The sequence below is a fragment of the Triturus cristatus genome, chromosome 3_2, assembly GCF_964204655.1.
Source record: "Triturus cristatus chromosome 3_2, aTriCri1.1, whole genome shotgun sequence".
Classification (NCBI taxonomy): Eukaryota; Metazoa; Chordata; class Amphibia; order Caudata; family Salamandridae; genus Triturus; species Triturus cristatus.
The window spans coordinates 1,033,989,540-1,034,010,319 of NC_140584.1; the positions used below are offsets into that span (position 1 = coordinate 1,033,989,540).

The following is a 20,780-nucleotide window of genomic DNA, read 5'->3' on the forward strand; positions in this document are numbered from 1 at the left end:
AGAACGCTCAACTTCCCCTGCATGAACGCTTGAGAGCACGAGGGTGTGTCACCCTATTAGCTTCTTATGCCTGTCGGAGTGGATATATAATATTATTGTGTCTATAAGACAGGATGGAGCTTCTCGAAATTCCATGCATATATGAAATGATGAGCTGATAGGGGGGCATATCAACAAGGCCAACAACACCGCTTTAACGGCCGTTTTCAGCCAAAAAGCGGCGATTGAATTACCTCACTATTAGCAAGGACACGCTAATAGGCATCAGCGCGTGTCCTTGTGTCATCCGCCGTTCCACTAACACCTCGCATCGCATCTCTAATGAGATGCAAAGAAGGCGTTTCCTCTCACAACAACATGGGAAATATCGCTAACTGCACTACTCTCTGTCAACAAGCTGACCAAGGACACCCATAGCGATGTGAAAAGCCTCGCTAACCGTGGTTATCGCCATCAGCTAACGTCTGCAAAATTTCAGACTTAGCTATATTCATAAAGGAAGGTGGATTCTAAGCCTAAGTCCACATCTCCCTTCCAAATACCAAATCCGTATCTTATGTAAAAAAGCCTTACGACTGAAATCCATTCTCAAACCATTCTTTTTTTTCCCCTGACACCTCAAAGAGTGTGGTCATGTATTTGTAAAAGTAAAGTGGTCCCAGCTGGACCCCCTTGGCGAATGTAAAACTGCTAACAGTTAAAGAAAAAAATAAACTTTTTCTTTTTTAAACACAGTCCCATTTTCTTTGAGTAAAACATGGTGCCTTTAAAACAAAAGTTTGCTTTATTTAAAAGCAATCAGAGACATGGGGGTCTGCTGACCCTCACAGGCCACTATCCCTGTGATTTCCTCCCATAGTAGTGAATCGCAATTTGCGACCTCCCTCAATAATGTTTGTGTGGTAAGTCAGATTCCGACCCACTACAATTCAGAATTTTAAGAACTTGCCTATTAGTTTTAAAAATCTTTACTGGCTGCAAAAATGCTGGTCTTGGTGTGCAGCCAGGATTTTGCGACCAGATCTTCATTCATCAGACCTATGTCTCTGAATGAGAGGATGAAGTATGCTCAGATTCCTATATATTAATGATGAAAGGAGGCCTGCTCAGGTTCTTATATATCAACGAGTGAAGAGGGTATACTCAGGTCCTTATTTATCAACGAGGGAAGGAGGAATGCTTAAGTTCTTATATATCAACGAGGGAAGGAGGTCTGCTCAGGTCCTTATTTATCAACGAGGGAAGGAGGCATGCTTAAGTTCTTATATATCAACGAGGGAAGGAGGAATGCTCAGGTTCTTATATATCAACGAGGGATGGAGGCATGCTCAGGTTCTTATATATCAACGAGGGAAGGAGGCACGCTCAGGTTCTTATATATTAACGAGGGATGGAGGCATGCGCAGGTTCTTATATATCAACGAAGGAAGGAGGCCTGCTCAGGTTCTTATATATCAACGAGGGATGGAGGCATGCGCAGGTTCTTATATATCAACGAAGGAAGGAGGCCTGCTCAGGTTCTTATATATCAACGAGGGAAGAAGGCCTGCTCAGGTTCTTATATATCAACGAGGGATGGAGGCATGCTCAGGTTCTTATATATCAACGAGGGAAGGAGGCCTGCTCAGGTTCTTATATATGAACGAGGGATGGAGGCACGCTCAGGTTCTTATATATCAACGAGGGAAGGAGGCCTGCTCAGGTTCTTATATATCAACGAAGGAAGGAGGCCTGCTCAGGTTCTTATATATCAACGAGGGATGGAGGCATGCTCAGGTTCTTATATATCAACGAGGGATGGAGGCATGCTCAGGTTCTTATATATCAACGAGGGAAGGAGGCATGTGCAGGTCCTTATATATCAACTAGGAAAGGAGGCATGTGCAGGTTCTTATATATCAACGAGGGATGGAGGCATGTGCAGGTTCTTATATATCAACGAGGGATGGAGGCATGCTCAGGTTCTTATATATCAACGAGGGAAGGAGGCCTGCTCAGGTTCTTATATATCAACGAGGGATGGAGGCATGCGCAGGTTCTTATATATCAACGAGGGAAGGAGACCTGCGCAGGTTCTTCTATAAAAACGAGGGAAGGAGGCCTGCTCAGGTTCTTATATATCAACGAGGGATGGAGACCTGCGCAGGTTCTTATATATCAACGAGGGAAGGAGGCCTGCTCAGGATTCTTATATATTAACGAGGGAACGAGGCACACTCAGGTTCTTACATATTAACGAGGGAAGGATGCCTGCTCAGGTTCTTATATATGAACGAGGGAAGGAGTATTAACGAGGGAAGGATGCATGCTCAGGTTCTTATATATTAACGAGGGAAGGAGTATTAACGAGGGAAGGATGCATGCTCAGGTTCTTATATATTAACGAGGGAAGGACGCATGCTCAGGTTCTTATATATCAACGAGGGAAGGAGTATTAACGAGGGAAGGATGCATGCTCAGGTTCTTATATATCAACGAGGGATGGAGGCATGCTCAGGTTCTTATATATCAACGAGGGATGGAGGCATGCTCAGGTTCTTATATATCAACAAGGGAAGAAGCCACGCTCAGGTTCTTAAATATCAACGAGGGATGGAGGCATGCTCAGGTTCTTATATATCAACGAGGGAAGGAGGCATGCGCAGGTTCTTATATATCAACGAGGGAAGGAGGCATGTGCAGGTTCTTATATATTAACGAGGGATGGAGGCCTGCTCAGGTTCTTATATATCAACGAGGGAAGGAGGCATGCTTAGGTTCTTATATATTAACGAGGGATGGAGGCATGCTCAGGTTCTTATATATCAACGAGGGAAGGAGGCATGCATAGGTTTTTATATATCAATGAGGGAAGGAGGCACGCTCAGGTTCTTATATCAACGAGGGAAGGAGGCCTGCTCAAGTTCTTATATATCAACGAGGGAAGGAGGCATGCGCAGGTTCTTATATATCAACTAGGGAAGGAGGCATGTGCAGGTCCTTATATATCAACGAGGGAAGGAGGTATGCGCAGGTTCTTATATATCAACGAGGGAAGGAGGCCTGCTTAGGTTCTTATATATCAACGAGGGATGGAGGCATGCTCAGGTTCTTATATTAACGAGGGATGGAGGCACGCTCAGGTTCTTATATATCAACGAGGGATGGAGGCACGCTCAGGTTCTTATATCAACGAGGGATGGAGGCACGCTCAGGTTCTTATATATCAACGAGGGAAGGAGGCCTGCTCAGGTTCTTATATATCAACGAGGGATGGAGGCATGCTCAGGTTCTTATATATCAACGAGGGAAGGAGGCATGTGCATGTCCTTATATATCAACGAGGGATGGAGGCATGTGCAGGTCCTTATATATCAACGAGGGAAGGAGGCCTGCTCAGGTTCTTATATACAAAAGAGGGATGGAGGCATGCGCAGGTTCTTATATATCAACGAGGGAAGGAGGCATGCGCAGGTTCTTATATACAAAAGAGGGATGGAGGCATGCGCAGGTTCTTATATATCAACGAGGGAAGAAGGCCTGCTCAGGTTCTTATATACAAAAGAGGGATGGAGGCATGCGCAGGTTCTTATATATCAACGAGGGAAGGAGGCACGCTCAGGTTCTTATATATCAACGAGGGAAGGAGGCACGCTCAGGTTCTTATATATCAACGAGGGATGGAGGCCTGCTCAGGTTCTTATATATCAACGAGGGAAGGAGGCATGTGCAGGTCCTTATATATCAACGAGGGAAGAAGGCCTGCTCAGGTTCTTATATACAAAAGAGGGATGGAGGCATGCGCAGGTTCCTATATATTAACGAGGGAAGGAGGCATGCGCAGGTTCTTATATATCAACGAGGGAAGGAGGCCTGCTCAGGTTCTTATATATCAACGAGGGATGGAGGCATGCTCAGGTTCTTATATATCAACGAGGGAAGGAGGCCTGCTCAGGTTCTTATATATCAACGAGGGATGGAGGCATGCTCAGGTTCTTATATATCAATGAGGGAAGGAGGCCTGCTCAGGTTCTTATATATCAACGAGGGATGGAGGCATGCGCAGGTTCTTATATATCAACGAGGGATGGAGGCATGCTCAGGTTCTTATATATCAATGAGGGAAGGAGGCCTGCTCAGGTTCTTATATACAAAAGAGGGATGGAGGCATGCGCAGGTTCTTATATATTAACGAGGGAAGGAGGCATGCGCAGGTTCTTATATATCAACGAGGGATGGAGGCATGCTCAGGTTCTTATATATCAACGAGGGAAGGAGGCCTGCTCAGGTTCTTATATATCAACGAGGGAAGGAGGCCTGCTCAGGTTCTTATATATCAACGAGGGATGGAGGCATGCTCAGGTTCTTATATATCAACGAGGGAAGGAGGCATGCGCAGGTTCTTATATATCAACGAGGGAAGGAGGCATGCTCAGGTTCTTATATATCAACGAGGGAAGGAGGCCTGCTCAGGTTCTTATATATCAACGAGGGAAGGAGGCATGCTCAGGTTCTTATATATCAACGAGGGATGGAGGCATGCTCAGGTTCTTATATATCAACGAGGGAAGGAGGCATGCTCAGGTTCTTATATATCAACGAGGGAAGGAGGCATGCGCAGGTTCTTATATATCAACGAGGGAAGGAGGCATGCTCAGGTTCTTATATATCAACGAGGGAAGGAGGCATGCTCAGGTTCTTATATATCAACGAGGGATGGAGGCATGCTCAGGTTCTTATATATCAACGAAGGAAGGAGGCATGCTCAGGTTCTTATATATCAACGAGGGAAGGAGGCCTGCTCAGGTTCTTATATACAAAAGAGGGATGGAGGCATGCTCAGGTTCTTATATATCAACGAGGGAAGGAGGCATGCTCAGGTTCTTATATATCAACGAGGGAAGGAGGCATGCGCAGGTTCTTATATATCAACGAGGGAAGGAGGCATGTGCAGGTTCTTATATATCAACGAGGGAAGGAGGCATGCGCAGGTTCTTATATATCAACGAGGGATGGAGGCATGCTCAGGTTCTTATATATCAATGAGGGAAGGAGGCCTGCTCAGGTTCTTATATACAAAAGAGGGATGGAGGCATGCGCAGGTTCTTATATATTAACGAGGGAAGGAGGCATGCGCAGGTTCTTATATATCAACGAGGGATGGAGGCATGCTCAGGTTCTTATATATCAACGAGGGAAGGAGGCATGCTCAGGTTCTTATATATCAACGAGGGAAGGAGGCCTGCTCAGGTTCTTATATACAAAAGAGGGATGGAGGCCTGCTCAGGTTCTTATATACAAAAGAGGGATGGAGGCATGCTCAGGTTCTTATATATCAACGAGGGAAGGAGGCATGCTCAGGTTCTTATATATCAACGAGGGAAGGAGGCATGCGCAGGTTCTTATATATCAACGAGGGAAGGAGGCATGTGCAGGTTCTTATATATCAACGAGGGAAGGAGGCATGCGCAGGTTCTTATATATCAACGAGGGATGGAGGCATGCTCAGGTTCTTATATATCAATGAGGGAAGGAGGCCTGCTCAGGTTCTTATATACAAAAGAGGGATGGAGGCATGCGCAGGTTCTTATATATTAACGAGGGAAGGAGGCATGCGCAGGTTCTTATATATCAACGAGGGATGGAGGCATGCTCAGGTTCTTATATATCAACGAGGGAAGGAGGCATGCTCAGGTTCTTATATATCAACGAGGGAAGGAGGCCTGCTCAGGTTCTTATATACAAAAGAGGGATGGAGGCATGCTCAGGTTCTTATATATCAACGAGGGAAGGAGGCATGCGCAGGTTCTTATATATCAACGAGGGAAGGAGGCATGCGCAGGTTCTTATATATCAACGAGGGAAGGAGGCATGTGCAGGTTCTTATATATCAACGAGGGAAGGAGGCATGCGCAGGTTCTTATATATCAACGAGGGATGGAGGCATGCTCAGGTTCTTATATATCAACGAGGGAAGGAGGCCTGCTCAGGTTCTTATATATCAACGAGGGATGGAGGCATGCGCAGGTTCTTATATATCAACGAGGGATGGAGGCCTGCTCAGGTTCTTATATATCAACGAGGGATGGAGGCATGCTCAGGTTCTTATATATCAACGAGGGAAGGAGGCATGCTCAGGTTCTTATATATCAACGAGGGATGGAGGCATGCTCAGGTTCTTATATATCAACGAGGGAAGGAGGCATGCTCAGGTTCTTATATACAAAAGAGGGATGGAGGCACGCTCAGGTTGTTTCTTCCATTTCACAGGTTGAGATACGAACGGGCTCTTCAGTGTAAGTGAGAAGATAAAGCATGTTGATGTTCCTACATTTATCTGAGATGGCAAAGCTCACTCAGGTGTTTGTGTTTGTTTGAGAGGCTAAAGCATCGTCTGGGTCTCGAGTCTTATTGAGAGGATGAAGTTGCTACAGTCAAGTGTTGACATGGCCGGAATAAGCATCCTCAGTTTATTGTGTCTATAAGAGAAGATTAAAAAGCTCAAACCCCTCTGTCTATATGCGAATGGTGCATGTTTAGGGTCTTGCATGCACAGGTTATGCTTTTTATGAGAAGATAAAATATGCTCAGGCTCTTGTGTCTATATAAAGGGATGAAGGATGCTAAAGTTCCTATTTTGATATGAGAAGATGAGGTGTGTGCAGGATCCTGTGTCTATATGAGGATGGAGCAAGCTCAGGTGTGTAATAGAAAGTATAAAAAATGATGATGGTTTGTGTGACTGCACGAGAGGATGAAGAGTGGCCAGGTTCTCACAAGAGAGCAAGGGCCAATCTGTGAAGTCCTGTCATAAAACATGTTTGTTGTAATATAAAATACATTAGACATTAGCTGTTACATTGCATCGTATATTATGAAACATACCAGTCCCTGGGACTACACCACCTGGGTAGGCTCCAGGTAGTCCAACACCTGTAAACGAAAGAGAGACATTAAGACTTTATGATTTCTGAACAAATGCTCTTTTCTCTAAAAGTCTTTTCAGATTTTGGTTAATTAAACCTACCTGGAACTTTTCCAGGCTTTCCCCCGACACCTGCCCCTACCCCAGGAACCACAGCACCTGAAAAACAGCGCGATACAGAATGCTTTAAAAATTAAATATTCAGGCAGCAGAAACGAAAGTCACCAGCACAACATTCCTCTTGAGAAGCAGATTGTGCTTTGGAAAACTAAATGAGAGTTTTAAACAGCACCAGATGCAGGTCAAAGCCCTCTTTAGGAGTGGCACCATTTCACCCGGAGCAATAGCTCCAAGTGAAATGAGAGCACCCACTATTATAAGTGTCGCCAGGCCTGGAATGATCAGGTAAGCAAAGACACCAGATATGGCCCTAATTATGCCTGGCACAATTTCACAGGAGTGACAGCTCGGCGTGGAATCAAGCCACCCGCGATTTGCGCCTTTGGGCGTAGAATTATCATGTGTGCAAACTCCGGACCCAGTAGGTCGGGGCCCAAGACACTGGGCCGTCTTTGACGCTGTAGGGGCTGCCGATAGCAGAACAGCAGGGCCTCCACCAAACTCTCGAAGCAGCATGGGTCAGGTCAGATTAATCTCCCCTCGGAACAGATGAGGGCTGTCCTGATCACCCCCGCCACCCCTTACTGCGCCTTTGCAGACACTTTTTGCCTGCACAGAGCAGGCTGAAAAATGTCTGTTTTTCCTACTCAGAGTTGGGCAAACCACATAACAGGCATGGTTTTTCTGGGTCAGTGTGGTTAGTCTCCATTTCAAGGAGAAAACTTGTAATCGACATATTATGGTGTGGAAATACCTGTGGAATCAGTAATTTCGGCTTCTGGTATCACAGCACCAAAAGAACTAGTAACGAGGGCCATATAGGTACAAAATGGATGGACTTTAGCACCACAAACAAAATATTTTTTAGTCTCTGTAATTGCTACCTGCAGGTAGACCAGGCACACCACCAACGCCGGGCACACCACCAACACCGGGCACACCACCAACGCCGGGCACACCACCAACGCCAGGCACACCACCAACGCCGGGCACACCACCAACGCCGGGAACACCACCAACGCCGGGAACACCTCCAACGCCGGGAACACCTCCAACGCCAGGTACACCTCCAATACCTGACCAGGAGAAAAGGAAGATGCAAGCAACTCTTTTGCGAAGAAGATTAGAATTCTTTACTTAAGGTAATATCTAGGGACTTATTTCTTAAATGGCACACCTAAATACCCTTCTAGTAAAACCTCCCTCCCACACATTCATCTGTTACATGTTTGTTCATATGCCCCGCCCAGTTATCTCAGTTTTAAATGTGCATGTAGACCATTGACTAATGAGCTGACCTGAAGTCACTTACCTACTCCACCAACACCAGCACCAGGCTGTCCGCCTCCAGCTCCTGGGATGAGACCTGGAAAAACAGGAAGAGGTGTTACATATAGACTGGGGAGTCTTCTTCCTATTTGGAGGACAGGTAGACTGAGCAAGGGTAGAAAGAGTGTTCTGGTAACTGATTAACAAGCAACGCAATGACACAGGCAAATAAAGACTGCAGGGGACATCAGTTCCAGACTGACATATACAGATACATTTCAACCAGCGTTTCCTTATAAGTAGGCTAAGTATATCTGGGATGGTTGATATATAGAGGTCTACAAATCTAGGACTGACACTCGCTGACAATGCACATGTACTGGCGCATTGATATGTATATATATATATATATATATATGAAGCAGTGGCGGCTTCTCTGCTAAGGTGGATGAGCGTCGCCCCACTGCTTTTAAGCAGTGTCACTTAGAAGCTTTGCGTCCGGGTCAGGCGGAGCTGCTCTGCTGACCGAGCAGGGGAGGGGAGGAGTGGTTTGCACTCCTTAAAGTGCGCATGAATGTTTGGCTGGCCCTCTGGGGCGGCCAAACATTCATGCACACTTTGCATGTTCTCCATGCAAGCTGTAGTAAAGCCTGCATGGAGAACATGCCCAGCCTTCCATTCTCTGGCTGAGCACCGGTCCACGGCGCTCATACCAATCACAACGCTGCATTGCATTGCATTGCAGCGTTGCAATTGGCTATCGAGAGGCTGGTAGCCGGGTGCATCCTGTTTCCCGCTTCCTGCCCATAGAGACTAAGGTGTATCACTCTAGGGATTTATGTATGTATTTAAAATTCAACAGGTAACTTCCTCCAAAGCAAAGCCCCTGTATAAATAGAAAGTTGACTGATAGGTCTGCCAATACTACGGACAGGGAGCACAGGAACACAAAACTAAACAATAAATGGAAAGCAAATTTTAGTAACTTACCAGCTTTAAGGGCTGCTTTATAGGCAGACTTGAGTGCACCAGTAGCCTGACCAGACCATGTAGTTCCAGGAGCCACACCTGGCCGGAGACCACCGGGGTAAGCGCCAGGCTGCAGGCCACCAGGATACAGGCCTGGCTGAAAACCGCCAGAAACCACACCTGGCTGTGCTCCAGGGCCTGTCAAAGAGAAATAAAATGCCTAAGAATACACAAAGAGAGAGGCCAAGCAGGCTGAAATTTTCAGATGCCTCATGGGCCACACAGCAGTTTTCTAAATGGTTACAATATTTTACCAATAACTTTAAATTCAAGTTTGACTTAAGTAACTTTAGGTGGCATGGCATAGACCAAGTAGTGCTGATTTGTAAAGTCTGCTGAGGCGTTTCTTGAAAGATTGCAGCATTACATTTTAACTTTAGACATTTTTTAGTATCTCAGAAGTACCTGTTACAGCTGACAAATGTCACATTCGTCTTCCTAGTATTAATGCAATCGCCTAGTGGCTTTAATAGAAATAATTGTTTACAATGCAGATGCTTATTGTATACCACCATTGTGTGTTGTAGCTTTTAAAATCATATTTCTTTTCCTGCTATCCTTCGCTGGAATATTATTATGTCAGAGTTACTGGGACAGTCCAGTGTTTCTAATGCTGGTGTATACGCCAAGTGGCTTGGTTTTATGTACAAATACCACAACTCTGATTTATCAAGCGATCATCCTCGTCATCTCCTCTTATAGAATATAACAATATTTCCGCCGTGGTGAAGGGCACAGCACAGATAAGAAAGTTTTGTTTATATTTTAATTTAATTGAATTGAGTCCTAATGATGTAGAGGGTTCCATATCACGGTTATGTAATCTCAAATTGCTAAACACAGACCTCACGTACTCAGAAAGAAGAACAGAACAAGTACAAATGAATCATTTATTTTCTCCTACTTTTACTACCACATGTGTGATTTGAACACTATGTGAACATGATTGTTGTTTCATGAGCTACGAAAGTACCACATTGAGGTGCCATTCTGGGAGAGGAGCACACACTGGTGGGAAAGCCATGAACAGACCTTTCATAAACTGTTTTATCACTCTAGTAGAACAGAGAGGAAGAGAGATTTCGCCGATTGTCTGTATTGTGAAATTGCTATGAGGTGAACTTTGACCGATGCATGCAAGAGGCCCGATATTGCCAGTGAGAGGAGATAAGGCAAGATCTGTTCTGGAGATGCATCTAACGGGTGTACATTTCTCCGGTGACACCATGAACAGAATTCTTTCCATTTCAGCTTGCATATTCCACTGGTGTCTTCCACTTGTGCTTCGGATAAGACAGCACTACATTACTGAGTGATATTTAGGTCTCAAAACTCATGAAACTCAGAAGCCATGCATGTAAGTGGAGAGAGACTGGCTCTGGATGTTAGATCTGTTAGATCTGATCTTGGTTCATTGTTAAGTGTTCGTGTTGTTGGTAGCTGAATAGGACAGGTCTCTGACAGGAGGAAGAGCTCCGTAGACCAGTGCTGCCTGGGCAACTTTGGAGCAATCAAGATGAGGCAAAAGTGCTCCATTTATCATTTTGCTGAGATCCTTTGGGATTAGTGTGAAGGGGAAAAAAGCGAAAGCCTAAATCTCGGACATTAGTGACAAAAAGGGCATTACCCCTAGACCCTGGGAGGGGATATCAACTGGCATAGAACTAGTATTTGGTGTTGCTATTTGTTGCGAAGCGATCCAATGCTGGCTTCTACGCATGGCAATTGTATTTGACACTGCTAAGAGAGTCCGCTAAGGTGTTGTGCACTCCGGACACATGCTCGGCCTTCAGGAATATCTTGTGGGTTGTGAGCCTATTCCAAAACTCTTAGGCTTCACGAGATAGCGTCAGAGATTTGGTACTTCCTTGTTTGTTTATATAATAGATGCTGTTCGTATTGTCCATACGGACCGGCACTTAGGATCCTGTGATTCGTGGGAAAAAAGCCTGCAGGGTAAGAAAGATGGCTTTCAGCTTCAGGCTGTTGATGTGCATAGATTTCTGATGTGCTGACCACTTTCGTGGGATCTGTAGGTCCTGTAAGTGGCCACCCAGCCTTCTAGAGAAGCGTCCGTGGTGATTATAAAATCGTGTACCAAAGGCAGAAATGTGTGACCTTGAGAGAGATGAGATATCTGAGACCACCACATTAGAGCATCTATATTCCTTGGGCTAATCGTTATCAAGTCATCGAAAGACCCTTCTGATTGAATCCATTGGAGCCACAGCTGTTTCTGTAATGGCCTCATTCTGAGGCATGCCAAAGGAACAAGATTGATTGCGGAAGAAATCATTCCCAGTAGCAATTTGAAAATCCTCACTGAAACATACTTTTTTTTAGATTTAGTGAGCCAAGTCTGCTAGTCTCCTTTGTCTTTCCTGGGAGAGGAAGGTTTTGTTCTGGATTGTATCCAGGTCGGCTCCGAGAAACTGCATCGTTTGACTGGGAGTAGCTGATGATTTTCGTCAATTTATAGTGAGACCCAGCTTGAGAAACAGTGACAGGCATGCTTTCATAGCTCTGGCAGCTTGCCTTGAAGTTGCAGCATTTAGCAGCCATTTGTCTAGGTAGGGGGAATACCTGATGACCTTGTTTACTGAGAGGCTGCTACTGGGGAATATGCGAGGGTCTGACTTGAGGTCAAATGGGAAGACTCAGTTTTGGTAATGGGTACCAGTTACAATGAAGCAGAGATATTAGCAGTGTTTCGAGTGAATGGGGATTTGGAAATATGCATCTTCCAGGTCTAGAGATATCATGAAGTCTGCACTGTTTAGGAGGTGGAGAATGTCAAGAGAAAGTAATCATTCAAAAGGACTGGTTGCAGAGAAATTTGTTTAGCTTCCTAAGATTCAGAATGTGTCTCCATTCCACTGTTTTCTTGGGTAAAAATAAAATACCGAGAGTAGAATTCCTTTCCTTTTTGAGCAACAAAACCTTCTCAGGCATGCAGGGGAATCCTCTGGAGTCCTGTACTTTTTATCAATACGAGGAAGGACAGTCGTCACTGTAGTAGGGTTCATAATTTTTTTACCCTCTTGCCAAATTTAGTCTATAATAAGTATAGACCGAACTGACTTCAATGGTTGCCTCCATGACTTTAAGAAACAAACAAGGGACTCTTTGACAGAAATGGGGAGGTGAATTGGTGTTGCTGTCCTATCTATTAGGTTATGTCTTCTGGAGGTAAGTCGAAAGGGTGATGAGGAGGTGGTGACGGAGTGGGTATGACGTAGTCGTCCCAATCATTTGGTAGAGGCTGAGGTTCTACAATCCCGCCTCTTTCTCTGTCGTCCTCAGATGAGAATGAATCGTCCCTCAGTGGTACCGCAATGCAAGAAACCAGTGTCATCCTAGGAGTGATAGGTGGAGGAATTGGTGGGGTTAGTGGAGAAGCAGGTCGAGGTGCAGCAACAGGTTGTTCTGCAGGAGGGTCAGGAAACCTTTTTCCAAAATCCTTAAGCATAGCCTGGAGATTCTGAACCAAAGATCTTGGCAACTGTACTTTGTCCTGTCTGGGTAGGGGAACTGAAAAGTACCTGGACTCCTCATAATTCCTCCTCCAAGGAGGTTAATATCCTGGATATGAATTTGGCCTTTGTCCTCAAAGTCGCCTCCGTCCTGATACTTGACCTGGAGTTATGGGCTGTTATAAAGGGGCCATCATCATCTGACTCCTCTAGGTCCAGTAGTTGACTTGGAGGCAGAGGTGACACCTTGCTGGGTGAAGTAACCTCAGACATTTTTGTAATTTGAATTCTCGACAAGGGTGGCATCAACGGCGTTGTTGTCAGCACAATGTATGTTGTGGACATTGTGTCCTTTGTAGACAGAATCGTCGTTGACGAGGACGGAGTCACTGTCGACAGATCATGGTCGACTGAGTCATGTTCGAATGAATCATCGTCGACTAAGTGTCATCGACAGTGATGGGGGTCTTTGTCGACAGTGGATTCATTGACAGGGTCATCGATGAGGTCTTCGTTGATGCTGTAATCCTCGTCAAAGGGATGGGAGCACCTATGGCTTCTGTCATCAGTGTCTTTGCAGTCAATAGTCTCAACAATGAGACAGTAGTCACCGTCGACAATCTTGCTGTCAACAGTGATGTTGCCATTGAAGTGGCTGTGAGAGAGGATCTATGCCTCGTTGTCAACGGATTTTAGGAGGAGGATTGAGGACGATCTCTAGCTTTGGTAGAGGGCTTAGCTGGCTCAGGCAATGCTGTTTCTGAGGAGAACTGTTTCTGTTTCTCCTTTTTCCTAGTGTCCTTAGTCTGGTGGAATGTTTTAAGGGATTTTCTGCTCTCCTCAGGGGTCCCAGTCTGGTATCTTTATATTTAGTGAGAGCTGAAAGAAGCAACGCTATCCTCCTCAGAAGATGACCTCTGAGTTTTTGTCTTTTGAAGCCATAAGAGAAGCCTCCCCTCCCTGTCTCTCAAGGTCTTGGAGTAAAAGGTATGACCAATTGTACACTACTTTACCTTGTGTTGAGGGTAGAGGCAATAAAGACAAGCCTTATGTGGGTCATTCACATGTAATCTCTTCTTCCCGCAGGTCTTGCAGGATTAGAAAAGGTCTTTAGTGTCAGATATTGTAGAAGCAGAAATAGTTTGAATATCTTGCTTGAAGAAAAAATTGAACTGAGCTCAGGGAGACTCCCTACACAGACGAGGTGCGGTGAAAATCTGAGGGACTGAGCCCCTCTTGGGGGTGTTCTAGAGGGTGCTAGCACCTGATTGGTTATAGTTTGTTTGGCCCTTTTTTAAAATGACATAGATAGACTATTAAACTGATGGCTTATTGCTATTATAGCCTATAATAGTTATACATACTGCTTTACTATGATACCATGGGACTCCCACTTCGATGATGGGGAATAATTCAAGCAATGGGATCTATAAAAGATCCAATACTAGATACATAGGTCAATATTACAAACTCAATATTTTGATAGATCATCCTCTTAATGTCCTTTTATATGATAGGATGCACTACTTTTCATTTGAATTTCATGCTATTCACCGTAGAGATAACAAGTTCCTTGAAAGCAAAACAAGCTTCCCTAGGATGACCCCAATAGATACTGAGATTTGACACTTAGGTGTAAGGCAGCGCTGCAAGTAATTTTGCTGCGTTGCCTTACAGCAATTCAAAAGGGCAGGAATGCACTGTATTTACAAGATACGGTGCATTTCTGTCCTTTCTGCCTGCACTCAATGGTGCAAGTGTGTCTGTGTTGTTGGCAGGATTGTTTTTGTGCAGGAAGGGGCATCTTCCTCCACAAAAATAATCACAAGAGGCGTTTTCCTCGTTCCATGTGTGCTGCAGAATGTAGAACGTGTGGAAAGAGAATAAAACATTTCTCCTCGTTACATGTGGTCTAGGGAGTTGCAAGGTTTGATTTACTAGATATTATAAATCTGGAGCAGCATCAAAGTGCATGAGTGCTGCTTGGGAAAACCCACAGCAACACCCATGGAACGCCTCGATGACGCAGAGTAAGGCAAGGTAGCGACTTGCACTGCATTGCCTTACCCCATATCTACAAAGCCATGAAAAGCCATGCAGACTGGCTTTACGTGGCCTTATAGTCATGGCTAAGTCCTGTGCGCCACCACAATGTCACGAAAAGTGATGTTCTGGCGGTGCACAGGGCTTGTAAAAAAGCCCCTTATTAAATAAAGTCCATTATTTTTGTACCTGTGGTATAACATTCCTATTTAATATTTCAAATCCATCTGCTTGTGCATTTATGTGTAGTATTTTGTTTATCTGGAGCACATACTAGAGAAATTTTTGTCACTGCTCCTTCACAGTTTTTATTGATAAAAGGATGCACACAAAAATTGCCTATGGTTCAATTGAATTAAAATTGATGTTCAAAGCTATTTGAATTGCCAAGAACCTTTTCTGATTAACCCTACTATTATGAAGATAGTATAAAGTACCGCATAATGTGCAACATCCCTTATGGTCTAGCATGAAGCTGTAGTTAAAAACCTATTTAAGCAATTGGTGTAAAATGTGAGGAGGAAGTGGCCAAGAGGAAGTAGTCTCAATCAATCAGGGATTTATAAAGCGTGCTACTCACCCGTGAGGGTCTCAAGGCGCTGGGGGGAGGGAAGCCAACATTGTCCGTGTCACTGTACTGCCACAGTGATGTCCCAGTGCATGCACATTGCCTAAGAGGGCCCGTGGAAATCTTCTTTCCACAGGGCTGTGTGTGGCCATAGTCTTCTTTCCTATTGTGATCTAAATTCTTCTAGCGCGCTCTATCCTGTTTCCACCCCGCTGACACCTTACGGTGTACTTGCCTCAAGTAGTAATATTAATATTTGCAACAACTTGGTAGACTATAGCACAAGGTACCAAATGATTCATCTGGCTATATCAACTTTACCTAGCTTAATGTGGATTCCGTCCCTGTTTCTTGGAGGTGGAGAGCTATGAAGGACAAACAGACTGAGATACTTGGGACTGGCAAGGAGGCATCTGTTAGTTCTAGAGTCTGAGAAGATAGATTGAGTAGACGATTTGTCCTGGTGTTTCCAATCTGCTTCATGTTTTAATTTATTTTGTTTGCATTAATTGATGGGGGGTATGATCTGGATGGCTTTCTGCGTTCTCATCAAAATACCTGTCCCATTTTATTGCCACATTTGTTATTTTAAAAGGTCACTTTTCTACAGCGCCCCAGAGGTATAGCATTCTCTTCTTTGACACTGTTCTCTTCCCTCCCAATCTTTCTTTGGGAATTGGTAGCTTGTCCTTCAATTTCAAATTCTGCTGTGACTCACTCACCAAAAACCTATCTGCTTGGTAGTGTGCTTTGTTCACGCTCCTCCTTCATTTATTTCTTATGAAAGAACAAGTAAAAATGCTTCAAGTATATTAGCTCAACAGATTTCAAGCCTATGAGGTAACGATAGTTAAGGTTTGTTGTATCACTCACAAAGCAGGAAGGGTAAAAGACCTATTTATCTGGCAGAGAAACTCAACCGGTACATTCCTCATAGGGACCTCCACTCCGGTTCGAAATCCCTCCTCAAGATACCAAAGATTAAGAAGCTAAGGACAGTGGGGAATGCTTTCTCATATTTGGCACCTCTCTACTGGAATCAGCTCCCCATTTCCCTGAGGCAGTGCTCAGACCATCTTGAGTTTAGGAAAACGCTGAAAACTGTCCTGTTCTAGCCCCTTGCTCCTGGGTGATGGCCTTCTCACTATGGGTCCGTTAGCGCTGAGATAGCCCTACGGGGGTGATTCAAGCGATATACAAGTCCGTAAATTAAATAATTAAATGATTGTTTGAGTAGTTTGAACATTTTTATGGAATCCTCATCTAGTTTCCCATTTGAGCACATTTGCAAGAGTTACGTAACATACTGCCCCTTGTTTTTTGGTTGCGTTTTTGCTGCATTGTAGATCACAGTTGTGAAATACTCTAATCCTTTTGAATACACCAAATTAACAAATGTAGAGTACATGGAAATCTCACCAGCTTTTCCAGGTTTGTAACCTGCTCCAAGACCACCAGCGCCGAGTCCACCAGCACCCAAACCACCAGCTCCAAGTCCTCCAGCACCCAGTCCACCGGCACCCAATCCACCAGCACCCAACCCACCGAGTCCACCGGCACCAAGCCCGTCAACTCCTGCCATGTAAAAGGATCCCCATTAAAGTCCTCTCAAGTAATTCAAAAATAGTAGTTGTCAAGGTCTGATTAGAGCATGGTTGGCATCATGCCCATGGAATTAAAACAGAGAGCTCGCCAAGAGCTGAATCCTCCCACTACATCTCAAACGGCTCAAATGTTGGGGCATCATTTTTATCCAAATATAAAGAATCTTTCATAATTATGAACTTGCAGCATTCACTTTCGCAGGGGGATGAGAAACTTTGATCCCTCTTCACTCTTAGCACAATCCTGTTTCATATGCTTTGAAGACTTTCCACATGTCAAATGTCAGATCTGTGGAAATCCACAGTTTGTACAACTCAATTCCCGGCCCAGAGAAACTCCAAGCCCAGGTCTGGGGAGCTCCATGTATTTAGGAACCAAACCCAGTGGAGGCCATGCCCCACTCGTAGAGCTGGAAATCCTCAGAAAAGCCACTGTGTCCACATTCAAATCCATACTCGGGTGGTCTCCAAACCTTCATGAGTCCAAGCCCCACTCATCGAAACATCATATTCTTTAGGATGCTCACTGCTACCACATATTAAGTCATGCTAATAGCTACCCAAAATTCGGGGGGGGGGTTCAAGAGCACAGGAAACCTACTGACAGCACATTCCCATCCATGAACGATTCCAAGCATGGCTCTTGGAAACATATTCTTGTCAGGAACTTCCCTATCAGCTCATTCCAAGTCATGCTCAAAGGCTTTCCAACCCGAAGGCCTACAAGATGTACTCAGAGGACAAAAAGTCCTATGGAATCTTCAGTGTGTGCATATCCCAAACCCTACTGGCGAGAGGTCCAGCTCATTTGATGCATCAGCACCCCTACTTTTAGATCTGAACATCGGAAGGTATTTCCTTGTTCATAGGCCATCTTGCGCCTCTCTCATTAAATGGAAGCTCAGTAGTGCAGCTCATCTGAATCTCTAAAATGCAGTAGGATACACAACATAAATTGCAGAAAAATCAGAAGCATTACATATACTGATCATATGAACTCTATTGTAAGTTCTATGTTCTTTGGTACTGGGATGTCATAAGTTGTAAGTACACTCAGTCTCCAGCACTCTCTGGTGTTCCACTAATGCAAAAGGAAAGCTGAGTTAGTTTCTACTTCTATAGCAATAAAGGCGCTACATACTTAACATTGTGCATTCTCTACCAGTACAACATTCTGCAATGTAGCCACTCCACATGGTCATCATCTTACCCTCGCGATCACCCAAATATTTAGCCTCCAGCATTGTCTAACAGCATAAGGAAACTAACAGATACATACACACAGTTTTCTGTTGGTACACTCTACCAACACACACACATAAATGCACACACATACCCATGTACACAAGCACACACTCCTCCTCTCTACCCACAGAACACTGGAGGCACCACACTCACTCAGCCTTCTTCCATCTCTTCCGATCTAAAATCGATCAAGGACCTACACACACCTAACCTCAAGCACTCTCACTGATCCCAATAGAGCACAAGGAAATCAACATACCCTCCACCTTCTGTAGCCTCAGTCAACATGACACTGAGCTATAAATCTTAAACATCCACCTGCACTTTCTACCAACCTAACAATGAACGATCAAATTAAACACAGGCTCAAACAACTGCAATCTCTGACAATACGTGCCTCCGCAAGGAAAACATACAGACTAAAGTTGTTGTCCATTCCATCAACCCTTCATTGAGCAAGGAAACCAACTCTCCCTGAGCCTTCTGCTGTTGCTGTCAACCTATCAGCTAACCAAAACACACTCTGAAACATGCACTTTAGCCATGGCTGTGGCCAGGGAGTATAACTATACACATTTCTGTACATTATATCATAGTATTCCTCACTGAAGTCATAAATGTAGACATTTCCGCAAACACTTTCTTTAGAGTATTAGTGTCAATCTGTGTTTGGAGGTAGGACCCTCAATGTCCATAGTCTGGTGATTCCTCCATAATTGGCAAGGAGGCTAGCTGTTACTGCATTTTTTCTTGAGTAGAAAACGAATTCATTTATAGAAGTCGGGCTGCATTGCTGCACTATCCAATAAAACCAGTAACCTTCACTCAGAGAAAGGGACAAATGAATGAAAAGCTGCCTGTCAGGTCAAAAAGGCAGAAGCTGCAAACAACATACACTGTTCCTTTAAGGATTCTGCAGCTTCCCTTTTGCAGCATTCACTGTACTGGCAGTTAGCCTCAGAGACCCAGTTCATTTTGAATGGCAATACATGAAGTGTGATAACTGAAAATGCTTAGCATTGCCAACTGGGGAGGAGGGGAAATTATTTATGAATTCAGAAAGGATTCCTAGCATGCAGAACTACGTTCACAAGTAGGTAACATTTCCTTCTGCAACGGATGATCCTCAAAGATAGTCATAAACGAAGAATAGCACACATATTCCCAATTTGCATTGTAAATAAAAAAACTACAAGCAATAATCCATTACTTTATTAGCAAGAGACAGATCTCACAGCAGCATTAGCCCAAAAAATTCCTTAATGCTGCCTGATCTGCCAACTATTGAATCCTTAACAGAAGTGTCCGCAGCAGCAACCCAGGGTAATGACGAAACTACACCCACACATCCATCCACGCATGCTTCACAGGTACCCAACACAGAAAGTAATACCGACCCTCTCACATACTCATTACATTAGTTACTCCAGTCGATCTGAGCCCCCACACGATAAGTAAATGGAGATGCCGACCGCTGCCGGGGAGGGAGGGGGAGTTTCATGTTTCTCATGTTTATTTGGTTATGTTTATGATCACGGGAACATTAAAAGGGCATTGCAAATATATTGTGCTTCGATATGTCGCGGAGGAAGCAGTACATCAATATATAGAACTGAAATATAAGGGTGCAAATGATAAAGATATAAGATGTAATGTGATGCAATGCTATCCATAAAAACAGAAAGAAACCTATTGAATCCTTGTCTAAGCGATACTCTTTGGACAATGTGTGTAATGAGCTCCAGGTGACTGCCTTACTAATCGCAGTCAGAGGTACATTCCTTGCCCAGGCAGTGGGTGCTGCTTTTTTATGTGAAGTGAGCTCTAGATCTCAAAGGGGGCGAGGGCTGTTAGCTAATTGATAACAAAAAACACACTAAACTTTCCGCCAGGTTATAATCTGCATTGAGGAAGCCGTATCACTTCTGATATGGATGCAATTAACAAGCAACTGGTTTATCCTATGAATATCCTTAGTTTTACCCAAATACAATTTAAGGACACACCTAACATTTAAGGAGTGAAGTGTCCTCTGTGCTGAAGAAGGATTGCTAAACAAAAGGCCGATAGATATATTGTTTGGTTTATGAAAGTCTGAAATTACTTTAGGTAAAAAGAGGGATGTGTTTTTCACACTATCCTCTTCTTGTGAAACACCATCTATTGCTATTGAAGAAAGAGCTTGCTGCTCACTAAAGTTTCTAGCTGAAGTGATTGCCACCAAAAACTCTTCCTGCCAGGAAGGGTGCGACAATGAGGGCTTATGCTTGGGCTCAAACTCACATGTGAGAGTCATAAAGTTGGATAAGATCAGATTCAACTCCAGCATAAGATGAAGACGTCTAATCAATGCAGAAGTCTTCTTTAATCTTTAAAAGAAGACTTTTATGACAGAAATAGTAAAGAAAGATCTTTATCCCTATCCCTTGCAGTAAGCTGTAACAGCATGAAGATGGAATTTGATAGATGCGTCCTGATGTTTTCATTGAGTCAAATGATGACATTGTTCTGGAATGTTCACACAA

At 44.2% G+C, this 20,780-nt stretch overlaps 1 protein-coding gene across 26 annotated transcripts in view; it reads right to left on the reverse strand.

Annotated features, from left to right (window-relative positions):
- The window catches only part of ELN (elastin), a 338,132-nt gene that overhangs the window by 127,533 nt on the left and 189,819 nt on the right, over window positions 1–20,780 (reverse strand). For 24 of the 26 annotated variants that reach the window (XM_085649705.1, XM_085649701.1, XM_085649703.1 and 21 more), the window contains exons 6-10: window positions 9,284–9,460; window positions 8,337–8,390; window positions 7,909–8,100; window positions 7,007–7,063; window positions 6,865–6,912 (exon numbers count right to left, since the gene is read on the reverse strand). In XM_085649705.1, coding sequence (XP_085505831.1) covers window positions 6,865–6,912; window positions 7,007–7,063; window positions 7,909–8,100; window positions 8,337–8,390; window positions 9,284–9,460 — 528 coding nt within the window. The remainder of the gene's footprint in view (window positions 1–6,864; window positions 6,913–7,006; window positions 7,064–7,908; window positions 8,101–8,336; window positions 8,391–9,283; window positions 9,461–20,780) is intronic. The other 2 variants (XM_085649707.1, XM_085649706.1) reach the window with 1 other exon arrangement.